The sequence below is a fragment of the Melospiza melodia genome, chromosome 8 (genome assembly GCF_035770615.1).
Source record: "Melospiza melodia melodia isolate bMelMel2 chromosome 8, bMelMel2.pri, whole genome shotgun sequence".
NCBI lineage: Eukaryota > Metazoa > Chordata > Aves > Passeriformes > Passerellidae > Melospiza > Melospiza melodia.
The window spans coordinates 15,708,692-15,729,683 of record NC_086201.1 but is presented as its reverse complement, the minus strand read 5'-3'; the positions used below and the strand labels follow the sequence as shown (position 1 = coordinate 15,729,683).

General features: G+C 56.9%; 1 protein-coding gene across 2 annotated transcripts in view; it reads left to right on the top strand.

Annotated features, from left to right (window-relative positions):
• The first annotated feature begins 1,190 nt into the window (after positions 1-1,190).
• Positions 1,191-20,992, top strand: part of NHEJ1 (non-homologous end joining factor 1) — a 42,537-nt gene continuing 22,735 nt past the window's right edge. Inside the window, exons 1-5 of one of the 2 annotated variants that reach the window (XM_063161919.1) lie at positions 1,191-1,316; positions 1,915-2,100; positions 2,944-3,153; positions 5,723-5,861; positions 7,339-7,397. In XM_063161919.1, coding sequence (XP_063017989.1) covers positions 1,915-2,100; positions 2,944-3,153; positions 5,723-5,861; positions 7,339-7,397 — 594 coding nt within the window. In that variant the 5' untranslated portion in view covers positions 1,191-1,316. Of the gene's footprint in view, positions 1,317-1,488; positions 1,543-1,914; positions 2,101-2,943; positions 3,154-5,722; positions 5,862-7,338; positions 7,398-20,992 lie in introns of those variants that run through there. The other variant, XM_063161917.1, reaches the window with a different exon arrangement.

The following is a 20,992-nucleotide window of genomic DNA, read 5'->3' as shown; positions in this document are numbered from 1 at the left end:
CAGCTCAGTTTCCCACACAATGAACACCCTTTCACCTACAGTCAGATAGTCCCTGTAGTGCTCACCATATAAATACCTCCTAGGTGTTGCTCTTATCACTACGGTAGCTGATAGTGGATTTCCCTGAAGAAGATCTCCCTCCACTTGGTCCCAAGATGAAACACCCAAAGGTGGATGCAGGGTGAGAGGGATGAGGTGGCACTGTGTGTGCAGATCCTGAGGTGTAAGCTCTCTTTTCCCAGCTCTCTGTGACCCCCACAGTTGTACACAGCAGGATAATGCCCAGCTCATCCTCATCCAACCAGCACCCCCACCTGACCTTAAATTTCAGCTGTTCCCGAAGTCCAGCTGGGTCCTGCACCCCCAACCCGATCATGCAAGCTAGTCTGTCCTGCACTGCAAAGTCCTTGCCTAGTCCCATGTTCCCTGATTCCCTGTCAGTATGCACACCCTGTGCCATGACCCCACTGCTCTGGGAGGTGGCTGCAGCTGGCATGCTGGGGAGAGGGGTGAGTGGAGGGGTGTGTGCAAGGAGTGTAAATGGGAGACTCAGGGGGGAGCGCAGCAGGAGCAGTTTGTGGGCCCAGCCTGGATGGCCTCAATGCACGGCGTGCTGTGGCAGATCACAGCCAGAGAATGGGTGATGAGGTTTGGAAATCAGTGCCTGGGGTTAGGGTGGGCCTCAGTGTGGAGGGAACTGGGATGTGTGGTGTGCCAAGCTGGCACAATGCCGCTCTGTGCGCAGGCCTGGGGACAGAGGCAGCCGCAGCCCCAGCCATGCAGGGCTCACTGCGCTGCAGCAGCCGGGTCCCGCACCCCTGGCAGGGCAGCGGGGCGGGTGCGTGCCCCGGCACCCTGGGGCTCAGGGATACACCTGGGGCCAAGGAACAGGAGCAGCCCCGCGCTGCTTCTCCGGCCGCACAGGGCGCTGTACCCAGCTGGGCACTAGTGCCAGGACATTTCGCAGCAGACGCAAGCGCAGATAAAAGTCCTAAAGCATTTCGATCCCCATCAGCATCTCGGCCGTGGCACTCCCTTCGGCAGCCGCGGCCGCTCTAGAGGGACATCCAGCTCGGCTCGCTGTCCTTATGAGCAGGCAGGGGAACACCAGGCTGCGGGGAAGGGACGGCCATTCTCTGAGCGCAGGGAGCGCACATCCCGGCGTGCCCCGGCCCCGCACGCCGCGGAAGAGAGCAGCATGCCGGGAGCTGTAGTCCGCCCTGCCTCCGGCCCGGCGCCGCTCGCAAGCCCGAGGAGTTTTGGAAAAAGAGCCCGAGGCTCTGCATCCCCCGGCCGCCGGCTCCTCCTGCCCCCGGGTAATGCTGCGGCTCCGCAGAGCCCGAGGCCCGCGGGCAGCCGCGATCGCTGGGTTCCCGAGTGCTTTGGGAGCGTGGAGCCCGTCCCAGGGAGGAGCGGGAAGCGGCAGTGGCTGCCGGCACCCTGCCGGTGTCCGTGCCGGTGTCCGTGCCTGTGTCCGTGCCGGTGTCCGTGCCGCCAGGGCTCGCCTGGAGCGCAGGGATGGGATGCCCCAGCAGGAGGAGGGTGCAGCGCCCAGCTCCCCGCCCGGTGCCGGTGGGGCAGCCTCACTGCTCATTTGGGCATAGAGGTCTTGGCATGTTAGATCCAGCAAGCAGCGGATAGCCCGGGGAGGCGGCAGTTCCACTGCCGTGCGCCTGCTGGAGCGTCTGGGGTGCTTCTTGTGAGCTGCGGCAGGACCTGCCCTGCAGCAAGCCCCCAAAACACACGGCCCAGCTCTGCTGCCTGCATGTGTGACCAGAGCTGGCTGAGTATCCTCACTTCTGTGCTGTCGGGTCACAAATGGGCCAGCTGGGACTGCCGGTCCCTTGAGGCCACCCCAGGGACCAGGTGTGCCTGGGCGGGGGTTGAGGCAGAGATCTGGTTGCTCTTTTGCAGATGGAGGGCTCCGAGGAGCTGGAAAGCAGCCTCCTGACCCAGCCCTGGGCTTCTGTTCGCTTTGGTGAGTCCAGTTTTCTTGCCAAAGTGTGCTTCAGGGATACCGGCTATATCCTGCTGATCTCTGACCTCAGCTGTGTCTGGTACGAGAGGGCAGACGCCGAGGCTGTGGGACAAAGGTCCAAGGTGAGTATCTGAAGAGGCCAAGGGCCTCTTTTTCTCCTCCCAGCAGCTGACATTCCCGCATAAATTGCTTGGTGACACAATGGCTGCTGGGTCTGACTGGGCCCGGGTGCAAATGCCCAACCTGGGGAGTCCCGGCGCGGCTCTGCCCAAGCCCGGTCACTCCTCTTGGCCAAACACCCTTCTCCTGGGAGAGTGGGCCACTCTGTTCAGCATGCCTGGGGCAGCCAGGTGGGTCTGCATACAGAAGCTGGCACAGTCTCTTCACTTGTGGGCTGGATGGGCAGCTGGTTTCCCCAGGGTCAATGTACTAAAGAGGAGCTGGAAACAAGGCTGCCTTCTACTCATGACAGAGAGATTCTGTTCACATTCATAGCTAGTAGTCTCTCATGGGGCATCCTGTCAGCTTGGCCCCCAAAAATGCATGGAGCTGTGCCTCATCTGCTCAGCCCATGTGCCCAGGCCCTCATGTGCCATTGGAGTGGCATGTCCCTGTGTCACATAATGCTGGTGGCAGGAGGGATGGGCAGATGGCTGCAGCCATCCCCAGCTCTGGCAGATTGTCCTGCTGTGGGCTCTCAGCTAGGCTGTGGTGCTTGTGGTGGCATGCAGAACAGATGTGCTAGAGCAGACTGCTGCACCCTGCCCATTCTGGACTGGCAGGAGAGGAGAGTCTTCCCACCATGGCTGGCTTGGGAGAATCAGTGAGGAATGTCATGTCAGCTGGAAGCCAAGGCCCAGGGATGGCTTTTTGCACTGGAACATGCAGTAGTTTGACTCCTTTGGTGCTGGGATTTCTGCTGGTTTTTCCCCAGTGCTACACCCCCTAACCTTGCCTTTTCCCAGGAGCTGAACAAGCGGCTGACTGTCCACGTGTCCTCCTTCCTGAACCACTTGTGCAGCTTGATGTGCCCCTTGCTGGCAGGGCAGCCAGGTGCCACCACTGCCTTCTCCTGCCACCGCTCTCCCAGTGGCCTCAGGCTGCACGTGAAGAGCGAGCTGTCAGGACTGCCCTTCTACTGGGACTTCCACTGCTGCCCGGCTCCCCTGGACATGGTGAGCAAAGCTGCAGGGACTTCAGGGAGGGGAGTGGCCAAAATTAAGGATTATCTCCTTAGGCCTCTCCTTAGAGGCTTTTGAGTAGTCTTGAGCCAGGCTGGTGACTGTAGGTTACCTTCTGCCTCTCCCAAGGGTTACTGTCCCCATTTCTCCCCATTGAGGCTTTGGTTTCTGCCATGCAGTTACACAGGGATGTCCCAGCAAATGTTGCTGCTGGGGCATTAGTGAAATGTCCTCGTGAGAGCCCATCTAGAGTTCTGCATTCAAATATGGGGTGCTTGACACAAGAAAAACATTGATGTGTTAGAGGGGATCCAGAGGAGAGCTACAAAGATGGTAAGAGGGCTGGAGCTCTTCTCCTACAAAGACAAGACAGGTTGCAAGAGATGGGATTGTTTGGCATGGAGAAGAGAAGGCTCTGGAGAGACCTCATTAAAGCCTTCCAGTACTTGAAAAGGGCTTATTAAAAAGAGGGAGAACAGCTTTTTGCATGAGCAGATAGTGATAGGACAAGGGGAAATGTTTTTCAACTATAAGAGGAGAAATTTAGATTTGCTACTAGAGAAAAAAATCTTCATTATGAGGGTGATGAGGCACTGGAGCAGGTTGCCCAGAGAAGTTATGGATGTTCTATTCCTGAAAGTGTTCAAGACCAGGCTGGATGGAGCTATCTACCTGATCTAGTGAGTTACATCAAAAATCCGTTCCAAAGCAAACCTTTAGATAATCCTTTGTCCAGTGTGGGGTGATGCCCTGCCAGCACTCCATAGAGCAGAGTGATGCTCTTCTCTTTGGGAGCAAGCCTTGAAGCGGGGCACAGAGCAGCGGGTACCCCCAGATGGCCCGCAGCTGGTCTGTCGCGACGGGCGGAATTAGAGCGGATTCTCCCAGCTTTTAAAGGTTTGCTCCTACACGGGCACGTTGCGTTTGCAGAGGCAGCCCCTGCGGGCCCTGCAGGTGGGGCTCCCCCGGGCCCTGCGGCCCTGCGCGCACAAGAGGGCGCCCGGCGCCCGCGAACCGCCCGCCCGAGCCCCGGGCCCGGCACGGCACTGCGGCCCCGAGCCGGCGGGAGGCAGCGCCCCGCAGCCCTGGAGCCCCGCAGCCCCGCTTGGCTGACGGGAGGCAGCGCCCCGCAGCCCTGGAGCCCCGCAGTCCCGCAGCCCCGCAGCCCCGCTTGGCTGACGGGAGGCAGCGCCCCGGAGCCCCGCTCCCAGTGCCGGCGGGAGGCAGCGCCCCGCAGCCCTGGAGCCCCGCAGCCCCGGAGCCCCGCTCCCGCTGCCGGCCGCGGATCCTCTGCCCCCGAACGGCTGTGCTTGGGCATGGCGGGGCGACAGGCGGGTTCCCCAGCTGCTGCTGGGGCTGCTCTCACCGTCAGGGTTGAGCAGGTAATCGGGGTCCTGGCTTGGCTTGCCCCGGGGCTTGATGCCCCTCCTCGGGCAAGATGCACAGAGGCTGAGCTGAGGAGGTGCAAAGCCCCTGTTCCTGGCTGCTCCTCTATCTTGGACACACACTGGGTCTCTGCAAGATTCCGCGGAGGTGGGAAGCAGATGGGGTGCTGAGTGTGGCCGGTGGGGATGCGGTGATGAGGATCAACTCTGCCCCAGCCAGGGGCTTGAGGAGGGCATAGAGCCTACCTGGCTTGGTCTATCCCACCTCTGCTACAGGTGGTGCACTCCAAGTGCTCCAGTGGCTGATGGCCATCACCTCTGGGCTCATATCTGGGGGTGGGCAAAGCACAGAGCCCACTGTGGGCTTGCCATAGGAGTGAGAATGCTTCAGGAGCAATGCTGGGTTTGCTGTCCTCTCACCCATGGACTCAGCCTGGCCACAGAAACAAGGGGCACCATAGGTTGGGGGATCTCAAATACCCTTACAGGGACTGAAGGAGGTGATAGGGGAGAGGCTGCTTTGTGTGCCTGCTGGGCCAGGATGGCCCAACTGGGCTCTGAGACAGAGGACATGCCCAGGGCTCTGCGTGGGGCTTGTGTGGTGTAAGCTTAGAGGGCATACTGCAATGGGGGCTGCAATGGAGAGCATGCACGAGTCCTGCCTGTTGAGATTCTTTTGCTTTTCATCTTACTTCCCTGGGAGTGCCTCTCCTGTTCATCAAGCCACAGTTTGACACCTTGTGTCTTTCTGGTTTTTCACCCAGCCATGCCTGTTTCCTGCATAGGAACATGCCATGAGGAGTGCCGAGCCATGGGGAGGGTCTGGGTGGCACATGGGGGGCTCCTGTTTCCTGTTGCACCCCAGGTAGTGGGTGGAGCATTGCCTATCCCTGCTCTCCCACCTAAGCTCACCCCTGCTGCAGCCTCAGCTGTGAAAGGATGGGGCTGGGATGGAGGGATGTGTCCCACAGCATCTGGCCTGCCTTCTCCCAGCTCACATCTTTTAACCATTTCCCATTGGATGTGGGTGAGATGTGGGGTATTTTGTGGAGCCCTGTGTGACCTGGGCTGCAGCTCTTGCTAGGACCTTGCTGGGTGCCCTGCTCTGACCACTCTGTGGACAGCTGTGTGCCTTCCTGGAGCCAGACCTTTCCTAGAGCACCTCTCCTCCGTTGCAGGTGTCCCGTCACCTCGTGCGGCCCCTGATCCAGATGAACCTGGCTCTGCAGTGCCAGGTGCAAGAGCTGATTTCCCTGCTGCTCCAGAAGGATGCTGAGATTGAAGATTACAGGGAGAGCGGGGCCACTCTCAGCAGAGGTGAGGAGGGATGCCTGGGGCAGGGAGCAAGTGTCCTCCCCAGCACTGGGCTGGCGTGCTTTGCTCCCTCTGGCTGTTACCCAGCCTGGCTTGTGTTTCATGTTTAGCTGAGCCAGCAGCACAGCAGTAGCCAGAAGGCTGGGAGCAGCCTCTGGGGTGAGCTGGGGGAGGAGCAGCCCTTGACCCATAGCTGTAGGAGTTGGGGAGTGGCCAAGGGGCTCTCCAGTACTCTGAGGGCACCTGGCTGGTCCCCAGGAGCCAGGGGGGAAGCCTCAAGGGCTGGCCCTGCCGTGGTGCCAGGCTCCCTTCCCAAGGGCAGTAGCTCACTGAGTGCTTGGACAGCACCCAGGGGCTCGGGGCTCTCCCAGATGTGGGAAGTGCAGCCGAGCTCATGGGCCCCCCTCCAGTGCCCAGCCCACTTTGCCATCGGGGTGATGGGCACACAGGAGCCCCCCTGGCCAGGACATGGGGCAGGGGGAGCCCCTTGGGGGGCGGTTTGTTCCCCACCTATGGAGGTTGGCTGGGTGCTGTTTTTTGGTCATCCCTTGCTACTGCCATGCTTTGTCCTGCTGTCACAGGTGATACTTGCACTTCTGCAGGAGCATGGTGCCCTGGGCATGCAGAGACTCATGGGGGTCAGCCCGGGCTTGTGTATCACATCCAGGAAGATATTGTGGTCCAGACCCTGTCCCATGACTGGAGCCCCACCACAGGAGCCTGTATTTGCCCTGTAGGTGCACTAGAGCTGCATTGGCCAGCTGCACTTCCCTCTGTCCTGCTGCATGCAATCTCTGCAGGGCTTGGAGCAGCCTAGACAGCCTGTCTTGGGTTGTCCCAAGGCACTGATGCTGGTGAGCAGCTGGCCTCTCTTGTACCTTATTTGGTGCAGGGAAGGAAGCTGGGGGAAGCATTGCACCCTATGGCTGAGCAAATCCAGCCAGCTGCTTCTCCAGACCACATCTTAGCAACAATGTGCAAAAACTAGTGTTTTGGACAAGGTGCAGAGCAGAATATAATGAAATATAACAGGGGTTTGTCCCTGTCCTGCAAGAGAAGGACACAGGCTGGCTCACCCCTTCAGATGAGCAGCTGGACAAGCAGTGCCCTGTCCCACAGACTCAGCTTGTTCCAGCTGGAAGGTCTGGGAATGATGTTGAGCATATCCTGCCACTGTTCCCTGCTCCTCAATGCAGAAGTGCTGGGACAGGTGTGGATGGACTATTGGCTCTGCCTGGCTGCTGTGTGCATCAGCAGGCTCAACCATGATTTTCCAACTTCCTTGTGGTCCTTGCATCTTCTGCTAGCCAAATTATACGTCCCTAGCCCAAGAGGCCCGCTGGTGTTTCCTGCTGATTCTGGGAAGAGCGTGCTGGAGCTTTTCCCCTGCAGCATGCTCACCCCATGGTCAGATAAAGGGGGCAGCTGGGCTGGGAGGTGTGGCCCAAGCTGCCCAGGCTGATCCGTGTCTCCCTTGCAGACCGCCTGCGGACAGAGCCCTTCCGGGAGGAGGCGTTCCAGCAGAACTTCGTGGCTGAGGTAAGGAACGGTGCAAGTCCTCTCTCCTTTGCCCAAGGGGCGGTTTCATCAGCAGCTGCAGTGTGAGATGTGCCAGGCTGCATGGGAGCACTGATGGGGATAGCTAGACTTGCCCAAAGAGGGGTCATGCCCTCTGGCTGTCCCACAGCCCTCTGTGTGTCCTTGCACCTCACCTCTAGGGCTAGCAGAGCTGGGAACAGGCCTGACATGGCTGGATGGGAACTGCCTGGTTGTTGGGAGCTGCCAGAGGTGCTTCACAGGAGTGTGCCCTCACTGGGGCATATTCACCATATTCACCCGCCTCCCAGACTCGCTCTGGACCCAAACACTGCTGCTGATGGCCGGCAGGGATCAGGTGAATGAGGAGAAGCCATCTCTTTTTAGTTCACCTGTTGCTTTTAGAGGTGATTTTGCAGTGACACATTTTGGGGACAAGAGCTTTTCAGCATGTTATCCATACTCTGCCTATCACTGTCCCCTTGGCACACTCAGCTCTAAAATCAGACGTGTGCTTTGGAGAAACTGAGACTGGAAGGAGAGAGTCTTTGATCCTTTTGCATTACTGGAAATCATCACAGAAGCACTGAAATGATTCAGATTGATGTGTCAGGGTCAGAAATGTGTGATGCCCATTATGCAAAAAGACTTTGGACATTTCTGAGTGTTCCTGTGCTCACTGTGATGGCACAGGAATGGGGGCAGTGGTACCTGCTGGGGTAGTTCAGCCAGGGTGCCAGTCGTATCACACAGGCTTTGGGAGGATGGTGCTTTATGAGATGAGCTGATGATCTTTTGCAGCCAACAATAGATGATCTGCAGAGTTTCTAAAAATTAGAGATGATCCCTCTTTTATATGCGAGGCATTGCATCCAGTGCAGGCAACTTTCCCCTGGATTATGAAGGATAGAGATGAATCCACTGCTGGACTGCAACTTGAAGGTTGCCTAGGGACCAGTGATCATGACCAGATTACATTCACCCTGGGCACAGAAAGGACATTCCTAAGCAGTAATTTATATCCTTCATGCCTTGAAAGAGCAAATTTCCCAAAGCAGGGGGGAAAATTATGAGTGAAATCAGCTCAGAGGAAACATTTAGATAGAAAAATGTGAATGAAAATGGTGAGGTCTTTCAGAAGAATTTCAGAAGCCACAAAAAGCCACAATTCCACAATCAAGAAAGAGGGCAGTGCTGGCCCAGAGCCCGTTCTGGTTCAGCAGCAAAGTGAAGGCAGCAATTAGAAATAAAAGAGCAGTTTATAACAAATGGGAGAGCGGGAGTAGATAGCAATCAATATAAATTAGAAATTATGAAGTGTAGAAAATGGGTAACAGAAGCTAAAGACATCAGGGAAAAATCATGGCGATGAACAGAAGGAACAGCATTTATTTGGTGTAGCAGGAGAAAACCCCAAGCTCCCAGCAATAGGATAAGCTTATTAGTAGACAGAGGTGGTAAAATGATTTATACTGGACCAGACATGGCAGAAGCAGTCAGTAAATGTTTCAGTGCTGTCGCTGGAAGGGTGCAGGCAGATGTGCCAGGATAGGGGGATGGTGAAGTGTCTTTGTAGAAGAGTCATCTGAACAACATCTGCTAAAGATGAACATCAGGCTTGAAATTCAGAGTCCTCCAAGAGCTGGTCGGGTCTGGGCCATGGGGGAAGGTGCAGAGTGGGCAGGAGGGGAGTGAGGCAGAGGCTGGCAAAAGCAGCTGGTGTGGAGCACATCTGGCACAGGCTGAAAAGATGGGATGGTGGTTGGTGCTGTGTGTCCTGAGAACAGTCCAGGAGTAGTGTCTTGGAGCCAGATAGGGAATGGAAAGCTCTGGGAGACGCTGGCCCTCTGCGTCCTCTGGTAGCCAGGTCTGAGCCCTGGCTGGAGGGGAGAGGCTGGTGGAAGGATGCAGTTGTGCTTTGGTCTGCTGGGAGGGTGTGTGTCCTCTCTGCATTCATCCCATTCTTTATAAACCCACTGGTGATGCCATCCTGCAGCAATGAGCTGTGAGATGCAAACAGCTGCTGCCTTTGGTTTAAATGTGGTACCCCGTGGTTCCTCCTGATGCCTCCTAGGTCTTGTGTTAGTGAGAAACACCAAAAACGGCTTTTCAGCTCTTCACCACCAAAACTGGCTCTTCACCCCAGTCTCTCCTCTCATCTTGCAGCAGAAAGGTGGTCTGGGGGACCTCATTGTCTCTGTGCAGTTACTTCAGAGCCTCCAGGCAATTTAACACTCTGTTTGTCACTCCTGAAAGGAGCAGCACAGGGAGCTGGGGTCCCTCGGGACATGCTGTGGGGAGCTGGGAATGCAGTGAGCAGCTCCCATGTGTAGGTTTCCAAAAGATGCTGGACAATCAGCACAGAGTCACAGGAATGAACTGAGCACTGGGGAGAGAGCCTGGCATTGGGGGGTTTGGAAGGGAAGAGCTCTGTCTAGCTTATCAGGGAGAAAATTGAGAGTGCCTTGATTGTAGTGTGTGTGGGTCTTTAAGAGGAGAAAAGGCTGGTTGGGGAAGGGCTCTTTAATCCTGCGGAGAGCACTGGAGCACAAGCCAGGCACTGGGACATAGAGCCAGGGAATTTCAAGTTAGAATGGAGGCGCTTGGGTTTGCTCCTGCCAGTGATCACGGCATGCTCCCAAGGGCAGTGGTTGATCCTCCATCTCTTAATGTCTCCAAAAGTGGGCTGGGAGCCTGCCTGGAAGAAAACCAAGTTGCTGGGTTTGGTCTTGTAGAACATCAATGAACAGGAGGTCAAGAAGAGAGATCTATTGGTCCTTCCAGTATCTCCATCTGTGAAATGGGGCTGCAGGTTGTGGATGTTTGGTTGTGGTAAGCACCTCTGGGCTGGAAAGGGATTGTGGCGATGTGGTACAGGACTGGATGTGAGCAGGTGCTCCACAGCTTTACTCACTTCCCAGATATTTGCTGTATCCTGCATGGAGAGGAAAGGACCTGTCAGTCCCCCAGGGCAGAGCTGCAGAGCCTCTCGGCTTAGGCATGCCCTTTCTCTGGGCTTGTGTGCGCTTGGCTGTCCAGGGCATTTTAACTAACCATGGGGAGTTTTCCAGCAAAGCCCTGGTAATATTTATACATTTAGGAAATGATGCTTTCACACACACAGTTTTTGGCAAGGGTTCACTGCTGAGCAGCTGCCTGGGCTCGAGCAGAGCTGGAAGGAGCAGTGGCTGTGCAGAAGCCGAGGCGAAGCTGGTGGCTTTTATTGGCAAGCCCAGGGGTTCACACTGTTAGGGGAAGGAGAAGGCGGCTGGAGAGGGCTCAGTGCTTCAGGGCTTCCCCAGCACCGTTCCCAGCAGTCTAGGACCCAGCAGGCTGGGGGTATTTTGTCCCCTGGTGTCCCTCTGGGTTACAGAAATGGCCCCACAGGGCAGGGTGGGGTGGCCACCCATGGGTTTTGAGGGCCTGCTCCAGCTTGGCTGCGGCCAGCGTTTCATGACACAGCTTATTCCAGAGTCTGCACTCCGACTGAGAGGGAGAAGGGTGAGCAGGTTCCTGCAGCGCCGTGCCCCCTGCTCTGAGGAGGGCAGGCACAGGTACACCGAGGACAGGCTCACGGATGCCATCCGTGCAAATATAGCCCCCGTGCCCCAGGATGCTCTGCCCTGTGTATTTTTATCTGCTGTGGCTGGCCGGGGACGGCTGCTCCGCACCTCCGCAAGCGGAGCGCGGGACCTCGGCAAACAGGACGCGGCGGGTTCACGGCTCGACCCCGGGGCGCGGCGAGGAGGAGGAGGATGTACCATCAAAACAAGCAACGCTGCAGAGGAAGATAAACAAACAGGCAGCTTCCAGCGCGGCCCCGGCCGAGGGCGAGCGGGAGCCCCGGGGCCGGGGCTGGCGGGGGTGCCGGCAGCGCTGCTGGCTGACGTCAGGGCGGCCGGGGTCAGCATCCCTCGCATTGTTTCCCACCCGGGCTGGGAGCCGGGCCAGGCACCGGCCCCCTCCCGGCTGGGGACACAGGCCAGCGGGGCAGGTGGAGGGTGGCCGGGATGTGCTCTGCAGCGGCCACAGGGCATTGCCACCGCGGGTACCTGGCTGCTGCTCACTGCCTGCCTCCAGCAGCCGCTCTCTGCTTTTTAACAGGAACTAAAAATAAGTCCTGCGTAGCGGAGTGGCCCCAGTCTGGCCGAGGACGAAGGCGGTGGTGGCCTGTGTGCTTTGCAGGGTGGGGACAGCATCCCTGAAACCCACGGCAGCTCAGGGCAGTGCAGAGGAAGCAGCCCTTGGGCTCCTTCAGACGAGGGATGTTTGTAATTAGCGCAAGGTGGCTGCGTCTTTGCAGCTGTGACTGGGCCAGACTGGGGCGATGGCATGTGTGTGACATGTACTGCGTGCACACAGGGTGCAGGGCTTGGGAGAACGTGCTGGGGGTGCTCTGCTGGGCTGGGGCCCTTGGCATGGGGCTGGGGAAGGAGCTGTGGCCACAGTGCTGCTGCTGGCAGGGCTAAACAGTGCAAAATTTGCACAGCCCTGAGCAGGTTGGCTCAGGGCAGAGGTGGCAGCATTGGGGTGGCTTGTGGGGCAGCTTGGATGAGCAGAGCAAGCTCTTGTGTGCTGCCAAGCATTTGTGCGGTGAGCCCCATGGGTAATGGCATCTTCACCTGGACTGGGGCCATCTGGGTGGTCCTTGCTTCATTCCTGAGCAAGCTTTGGTCACATCATCCCATCACTGCCCTGGGGTCTGAGTTGCACACTGGAAATGCAGTGGGCCGTGGCTGTGCTGAGCAGAATGGGATACACACTGCCCTGCACACACGTGGTCTCAGGGAGCTGCACACTGCTGCAGCAGGAATGGGGCGAGGGCTGCTTGTACTCAGTGTGAGCACAGGTACCAGAGCAGGAGTGTGAGAACAGCACTAGGAGTGTGCATGCTGCTACTGATAGGAACAAGAGGCACAGTGCCTCATCTGCTGCCTGGAGAGGATAGGGGACAGGGGACACAAATAGTGTCCACAGTGGTGCACCTGGGGAGATGCACTGGTGGTTATCACAGTGTGGGTGCTGACCACCAGCTGGGCACAGCCCCCTGCAGTGTTTGCCATAGAGGCCCATGGTGGTCGGTGCTGCGGTGTTATTTATTTATTTGCTGAGGCCCCAGCAGGTGAGGGGCACCCAGCCAGGATGCACTTTCGGGGCTGCCACTGGCAGCCACAGGCTGCTTGCGCAAGCAGTGAGTCAGTGGAGCTACATGCTGCTAAAACCAGACTTGGCACAGGCACCCCAGAGCAGCAGTCTACCCCAAAGTGCCCAGACCACGGGCAAGCAGTGAGTCCCTGGCTGCTGGACCAGGGCTAGGCTGGCTGTGATTGCTCCAGCCCTTGCCTCTGCCAGGGATGTGGATGCTGTCCCAAGAGCCCTGAGGGGATGTTCCTTCTGGGGATCTGGGGGTTTCACAGCCCAAGCCCCTGTGACTGTGGCTGTGCCACTGTAGAGAGTGGGTGGCACCTGGACCAGGTACAGGCAGCTGTCTGCTTGGTCCCAGCATCACCCCATGGTTTGTTTGGGGATGGAGGGATGGACAAGCACCATCACAGCCACCCTCCCTGGGGTGCTGCACAGCCCTTGTCTGGCATATGTGGTCTGGCACGTGTAGAGAGCCCTCCTTTGCAGTCAGGGTACTCCTCATCCTCTCCATGCCATGCCATGCTGTGCTGTACCATGCAAAGCTGTGCCGCACTCTGCTGTGGTGTGCCAGGTTGTGCCATGCTGTGCCATGCACCGCAGGCAGCAAGGGGGGTGTCACAGATCTTCTGGCAGAAGGGGCCAGACCCTGCTGCTGCGGGAGAGGCCCCAGCCTGTGCTTGGGCACTGCTGTGCAGGGCTGCTGAGGAACAGCTCAGCTCGGGGGATGATTGATCTCGTGTCAGCAGGCAGTGGTTTGAGCCAGTGCCAGGCCTCAGCTCAAATGGGAGCATTGAAGGGGGAGAGCCCCTTCCCCCTCCTGAAAGCAGAGCAGCCATCCCCCTGCCACCAGCCCCAGCTCTGCTCCCACATCTTGGCCCTTCCCAGCCCTGCAGCTGCAGGCAGTGCCCAGCCCTGGGGAGCGCCAGGGGCAGCAGGGAGCACAGAGCTGTCTGGGGTCCCAGCCCCACCACGCTGGGCTCTGTGGCTGTGTTTGGGCTAGAGGAGGGAAAAGGGGACGTGCAGGGATGGCTGGCAGGGGAGAAGGTGTGGGGCATGGTCTGCCCCTCACCACTGTGCCTTGCAGCCACCTGTCCCAGCTCAGGATGTGGCAGCAGCTCCTGGAAGCTAAGGATCTTTTGGGGAGGAAAACAAGGTAGACTTTGGTGAGGCACTAAAGGCACTGCTCTGTGTTAGCAAAGGATGTGGCAGCAGCTCTGTCCCCAGCTGATGAGGTTTGCACTGGGGTGTTGCCATCTCCACTGTCTCCAAGGGCAGGGGAACAGTGCTGCCTGCACTCCTGGTGCTGCCCTTGCAGCTCCCAGCACCCCTTCTGTGCTTGAAATGTCAGGTTTTTTCACCATGTCCCTGTGTGTCCTGAGCCCTTCACTAGCTTCCTCCACACCCACAGCTGCATCCCTTCTCCAGTGGCATCCGCTGGCAGCTTTTATTGGTGTTTCTGAAAGCTGATCCCTCCCTATCCCATGGGCCAAAGCCTCTGTAGCCTCCTCCAGTTGTGCCAGCCCATGCAGAGGTGATACTGAACAGCTGAGACATCTGGGCAGACAGCAGCACCTGGGAATGGGCTGCTCTGCTCCCCAGGGGATGCAGCCATCGGATTCCTGAGTCTGCCTGCTCCCACTCTGCCCGGACCTTTGCACTCTCTGTATCTGTGTGAGGAAACAGGGCCATTCATGTATTTCTCTCTCTATTTATACCTCTCCCTTTCCGTATTTAGTGTGTGCGCAGGCAGAGGGGGCAGCAAATGCCGGGGCCGCTGATGTTCTTGGCTCCAGCACCGGCTGGAATTTCGTCCTGGAATGTATCCTGAACCGCTCTGAAAACACGAATAAATCTCTGTGTGTTGTGTGCATGTGTGTACACAAATACATAGACAACGTATAGACATGGAGCCATATAGGGCATTTGTGAGCTTTGCTATTTAAAGGAAGGAGTAGTTAGAGGGTTCTCAGCGAGGCAAACACCTCTGGATCAAAGGGATGCAGGGTGCTCTGCTAGAGACCAGGCATCTGAGAAGGTAGCTGGCACTCGCTTTGTCCTCTCCAGGGAGATGAAGCCACCCTGTTGGTGACATGCCCAAAGTAGCACGCCCTTCAAGCACCAAGCAGTGCTCTGATCCCATGGTGCCTACATTTGATTGAGATCTCTGCTTCCTGGCCTCCAGCCTCTCAGTGAGAGCCCCAGAGAACCAGCTCCTGCGCTGCTAAGAGAGGCTGCAGAGCCTGATCTGGAGCTGGATGATGTTAGGCAAGGATATCAACCCCTCTGTGGCACAAGGTGGGCTTCCAGAGCATCAGGGGTTGTCTCCTGAACATCAGCTTGTGCTCACAGCTCTTGAGGAGAGATCATATAGGAAAGGAGGAAATAAATGCTGGGTAACAGGTCCCAAGTAGGTGCTGAGCTGGGCATCTCCTCGAGATGCTGCTGCATCTGGTGGTCATGGCTGTCTGGGAATGACAACGAAAAGGGGAAAATAGAAATTTGGTACCAGATCCCAAACAGGACGTTTGGCCATGCCAGTTCTTCAGGAGGTGCTGGCAGCTGCCTTGCTATGGATCCTGGATGGGGCCTTCTTGGGAGCACCCGTGGGTCTCCCAGCACTTTTTGGGAAGGAAAAGGCATCCTTTTTTAGCCCAGCTCAGGGTCACGGTGGCTTCTTTTCTTCTGGATGCTGAAAAACCTGATATCTTGGGTTGAAAATGCCCACGTTTGGTCTCTGGCCAAAGGCGATATGTTTGTGGGTGGGGGAAATTGGAGCAAATTCCTGCTGTGAGTCCTGCACGTGTGCGCGGGCGTGCGGATAGGGGAAATATAGTTTTCCTTTTGAAAAAAAGCCCTGCTTATTTTTATACAGAACTCCAGAAGGGCTGAAGGTGGAAACTTCATCTGTCAGCAGCTTTCACAGGGGAGCGGGTCCCTGCCTGAGTTTGGGGGGAAACCACAGCTGGGTGTTAATGGGACTGTTAATGAATTAATGTTGGCTGCTGGGGGCCAGCGGGGAACCTGGCTCAGTGCAGCCGGAGCACATGGAGCCCTGCCCGCACGTGGGCTCAGCACAGCTGCAGAAAGCCCCAGCTCTGGGAGCCATGCACTCGGGGAGGTGTGAGTCTCTCCAGTCATGCCTCGCTCTCTGGGTTGTGGAAACACTTGGAAATGTGGCCACATTGCCAGGGGGAGAGGGTCCTACCCGTGGGAGTGTGGGTGTGCTACCTGTGGGCATCTGGGCTGGTGATACCATTTAAGGCTGGGTCTATTCAGCTGCTGAAACCAAACCTTTAAAGCAATATAAAGTGAAGTGAAATCCCCCAGGTTTATTTATGGGTTGGAAGCCTGCGTTGCTCAGTCAGTGCAATGCCTGCAGCAGCACTGGTCTCTGCACAGCACTGCCTGTCTGCAGCCCTTCTCAGAGCTATTTCTTTCTCCCCAAAATGTGGAGGAGCACCTCTGTGAATGCAATAAGCACAGCCATGCCCCATGCTGCGGACTTAGCAGTACCTTTGCAGATTTTTCGCAGCTGGTTTGCTGGGAGCAGCTCTAGAGGACAACGAGGAGGTCGTGCTAATGTGCTCACCTGATGCCAAAACAGTAGCATGCAGTGAGGCTGAGTAATAGCATTGTATCCTGCTTGGACTGGAAATCAGAGGGGAAAATGCAGAGACCATCTGGGAAAGAGGGAGTAAATTCTTTTCTGTAGACCTCTCCTGCTGTGTCCTTCAGGCTCTGTGAGTGAGATCCCAGCCTGTGAGATTTGGGCAAGCCTGTGGCATCTCCTGCGATTTCTCCCTCCAGTATCAGACTCCTGGTGAAGCAATGGGAAAGACTGGCCATCCTGAGGGACAGCTGACTGTGCAGAGCAAGGGATGACAATGCCAAAGAAGGGATGGCCATGCTGAGGAAGGAAAGAGTACACCAAGGAAGGGACAGCTATACTGGAGAAGTGAAGAGCATACTGAAGTAGAAATGACCACGCCCAGCATGGGACTGTGGATGGACTGGCTCCCCAGCAGAAGATGCTGTTATGGATGGAGAGAGAAAGAGACAGAGCCTCCTTCTCGGCTGAGAGGAAGGCTGAAATAGCCTGAGTCCTTGGGAACTCTGCTTGCTTCCTGGGGATACTGTGCTTGGTGCAGAGGCCACTTGGTTAGACAGACTCTCACCTCAGTAAGGAAACCTCTCTGGGCATTTGGACCCGGTACCCTTCCTGGGACTTTGTGCTGATTTTTCATGATCAGTCTCCAAGTATGTCGCCAACATCTGCTATCCAGTGCCAAGCCCAGCCAGTGGGACTCAGTGCCTGGAGAGGGCAGTGGCTGGGCCCTCTGGCAGGGCTGCTCTTTGCAAGGGTGGGCTTTACACAGCTTGCTCCCCAGCCCTGGAGAAGGTCTTTCAGAGGATCCCGAATTCCAGCTTGGAGGGACTCTGAGGCGCTTCTGTGCCCAGCTGCCTGCTCTTGCAGTCCAGCTCTGGCTCCGCTGGGCCTAGAGCCCTTCCCAAGCCTGTCTTAGACAGACGGATATCCCAAAACCCACTGGTCCCAGGGGCTCCCACTCTGGGTCCCTCTGGCTGAATGAGGTGGTGTGCGTGTGCCCAGACTGTCCCCTCCTGTGACTGTACAGTACACACAGCTAAATATATGTCCGTGCAGATACAGGAACTCAGAGGGGCTGAGTGATGCTCCTTTTCTATACCTCTTTTCATGGGGAGAGTTAATGAGATTCATGTCATTAAAGGGCTGATGTTTTGTGGGATGGGAACCTTTTAAACGGGATGTGTCCTGGCTTAGTCATGGCAAATATTTACCAAAAAAAAAAAAAAAAAAAGAAAAAGAAAAAAAGAGAAAGAGGGAAAAAAGGGACATACCGTATAAAATTAGAGTTCTGAAAATAGTATTTAGACCAAGTGAGAGAGAGGAACCTAAAACAGAAAATACAGCCCAGTCTGTTCAGGAGTCAGGGGAAGAGAGAGCAGGGAGGCGGGGGAAAGCCAGAGATAAAACGAGAGAAACCTCGGCAGTAAAAACAGCATCTTGGTAAATAGACTATTAAAAAAATTCTGACCCGCTTTATGGCTTTCTTGGCTGCCGTTCAGCTGTGCTGCCCTGGCCGGCACGGAGGGAAGGTAGCAGGAGCCGGCGTCTGTGTGGATGCTCAGAGCCCCGGGACGCGGCTTCCCCCCACCCCCGCCCCGAGCAGCCGCACAGGGCGTTAAATTTAGCCGCATAATGATGGCCCTGAGGAGGCAGCCTTTTGTAGCCACACTATAATTACTGCCTCGCTTATAAATTTTATTTTTCTTATTATGTTTCCTCCTCCTCCTCTGCTGGGGAAGGGGTGGAGGGGTCTCCCACACCCCCGTCAAACCCACAGCTCTCTGGAGAGAAGGGGGTGCCATGGGATACAGGGGAAGGTGGGCATGGCTGCCCCTGCGCTGCTCTCCTGCCCCAGTACAGGGCTCAGCCCTGCCTTTGGGGTGGGCGAGGTGTGGAGCTGAGCCCGGTGTGGTAGGGTCCCTAAAGCATGGGTGTCCTGTCCCCCCTCATACTTATCCTGACCCTCTCAGGCTGCTTTGGAGATCGACTTGTGCAGGCAGGACCAGGGGATCTCTGGTGGGGCTGTGAGCCCGTGTCACAGCCAGGGTTGTAGGGGATGCAAGGAGAAGCTGTCTGGCCCTGCTTGGCAAGTCACGGGCTCCAGCTCTGCTGCTGGCAGAGATGGGAAAGGCAAAAAGGGCGAGGGATGACCAGGAGCGGGCAGAGGGTTCGGCTCCTCTCCAGGCCAGTGCAAGTGGGGGACAGCTTCAGGCCGGGCAAGAACGTGCCAGAAAAGGTCTCGTTCCCCTCTTGTTTTCCCAAAACAAAGGAAACAGCCTTGCATTGCTGGAAGTCGCGTGCTTGGGCTGTGCTAGCTTGTTATCATCCGATAACCTGGCGACCTGGGAGCTGCCCTGCTCCTCACCCGCCAAGCCTGCACTACGGGATGCGAACAGCTTCCGCATGAGCTGCCCTTTGCAGAGATCCGTTTTCCGCTTCCCGGGCTGGGGGGACAGAGGTGGGGGCACACGATGGCCCTGGCTGGCCCCAGGCTCACCGTGTGCCGCATGCCTGGGAGGAGATCTGCCCCTGCAGCTGATGATGGATGGTGAGGGCAGAGGAAATGCAGAGATAGCAAGTGCCTTGGCATCCCATGTGCAGCGTGGAAGGAGATTTGCGACTCTGCTGTGTTTTGCTTTGTCCCATGCAAATTCCCTGAGAGCACGGTGGCCAGGCTTTGCTGTGGAGCAGTTTGGGCAGTGTGCAGGGCTGAGGGTGGCAGGGGTCCCTTGGGGCATACAGTGATGCCTTCAGGGAAAGAACCCTTGCAATCTGCCAAGGAAGGCTGTCCAGCACCAGGACTGCCTGATTTCCCTTCTCCCAGGCTCTTGCCTTGGGGAGGATGCAGTGATGCCAAGCTGCCCTAGGGACTTTGATGGTATGGGTGGTCACAGTGGTGTTCATCTATCACTGTGGGCACATGTGTGGGAGAGCATCTCTTGGCAGAGCTGTGTATGGGCACGTGCAGAGCCACAGCAGTCTCACCCAGCTGTGCCCAGGGGAGCTGGCTCATCCCAAAGCAGCCCCTTTCTCCTGCCCCGTGCTACAACGGCTCTGTTCAGCACAACGATGACCTGAGGCAACCTCCATCCCTTGCTCAAGTACCCGTTTCAGGGCAGGTAGGACAATACTAAATCAAGTCCTTTAAAGCCTCCTGACCTGCAGCCCCACAGACGTGCCGGTCTCCATCCCTCCCTCATCTCCTGCGGGCACGCTGGGGTCTGGTGCTCTGGCCAGCTGCCCGGGCACGGGGCTGCCTCGGCTGCTGGCCAGCAAGCTCCTGGCCCGGCTGGGGCTGTGCCCTCACCCTCCACCCCACTGCGGGTCCGTGGCTTGCGCCAGGCGCCAGGGATTCAGCACCGAGGTGGTCGCGGGAGTCCCCAGGGACAGCAGCCACCACCTCACTGGTGGTGGCTTGGGAGCCTGGAGAGCGCTGTGGAGCAAGAGACAAAGTGCCCTTTCAGCCTAGGCCCTGGAAAGGTGTCTGTGTGTGTGTGCAGAGGGTAATGCCTTCGGCCCTGGGGAGGGGAGAGGAAAGGAGAGGAGAGGAGAGGAGAGGAGAGGAGAGGAGAGGAGAGGAGAGGAGAGGAGAGGAGAGGAGAGGAGAGGAGAGGAGAGGAGAGGAGAGGAGAGGAGAGGAGAGGAGAGGAGAGGAGAGGAGAGGAGAGGAGAGGGCATGGGCTGGCTCTGTCCCCACCAGGAGCCATCCCTGCACGTGTGCCTGTGCATGTGCTTGCGTGTGCCTCTGTGTGCAGGAGGCTTATGCATTTCCGTCTCGGTGTATTTACATACGTCATGTGTGTATCTTACTCATCACTGTGTTTTTCTTTCCTTGTTCTTGGGTCTTTCCCCCACCCCCGCCATGGATCTATAATTCTTATGGCATTTTATTCTTCGCTTTTATTTTTTTTTTTTTGTTCAAATCTACAGTTTTAGAAGTTGCTGCCTCCTTAGGAAAATAAACTGTATTTTTAGTGCCTGACTGCAAGGCTGATGCTGCCTGCCCCTGCTCATCACTTACTCACTACTTGTTTAAGCTTTTATTTACCCCTCGCCTCGTGCTGGGATTTGGGGACAGCCAGCAGTGTGCTGGGGCTGAGCAGCATGGCAGGAGCACGCCAGAGTTGTCAATGAGTGAAAAGCAGCTCCAATCTGGCCTTTATTGAGGTCTGGGTTTGCGTAGCTCTGGAGCAGCCTGCCCTGTAATCAGTCAGCCACCAGAGTTGGCAGCCTTGTAATAAAGTGGCTCTATATTTATTTGTTCTGTTTATATGCTGCTCTGTAATAAGTTGGGAGTCTTCCCCACTCCCCCCATTTTCTTTGGGGAGTTCCTCTGGGTCTCCATGAGGATCTGCCATCCTGTGTGCAGGGGATGCTTGGGGCCCTGCATCCTGCCAGCTGCTCTGGCCACATCTGGGCTATGTGCCTCCAGCTCCATGTGCCCCATACACCCCAATGTCCAGCTGTTCCCAACCTCTCCCCAGCATTCCAGCTCCATTCCCCAGTGCAGAGAGCCCCAGTGGCTCCCCTGGTACCCCACATCTCCCCATGGCCCCTTCTCCTCCATCCCTGTTGCCCCTAGTGCTGCCTCTGTGAGTCCCCCTCCCTCCCTCTCTATTTCAACCTTGGGTCTTTTATAATACATTCATTAAAGGGAGCTCAGTTGCCCTTTCCCCAGCGAGGCTGGAACACTGACAGCCTGTTCACCCTCGTGTCTGTAATTAAACTCAATCTCTGGGTGAATACAACAATGTGACTGCACAGAATAATTCCTGGAGATCCTGACGCCGAGGAGGAGTGTGGCCTGTAAGCAGCCCATTCACGCCTGGCTTTCTATAAATACTTT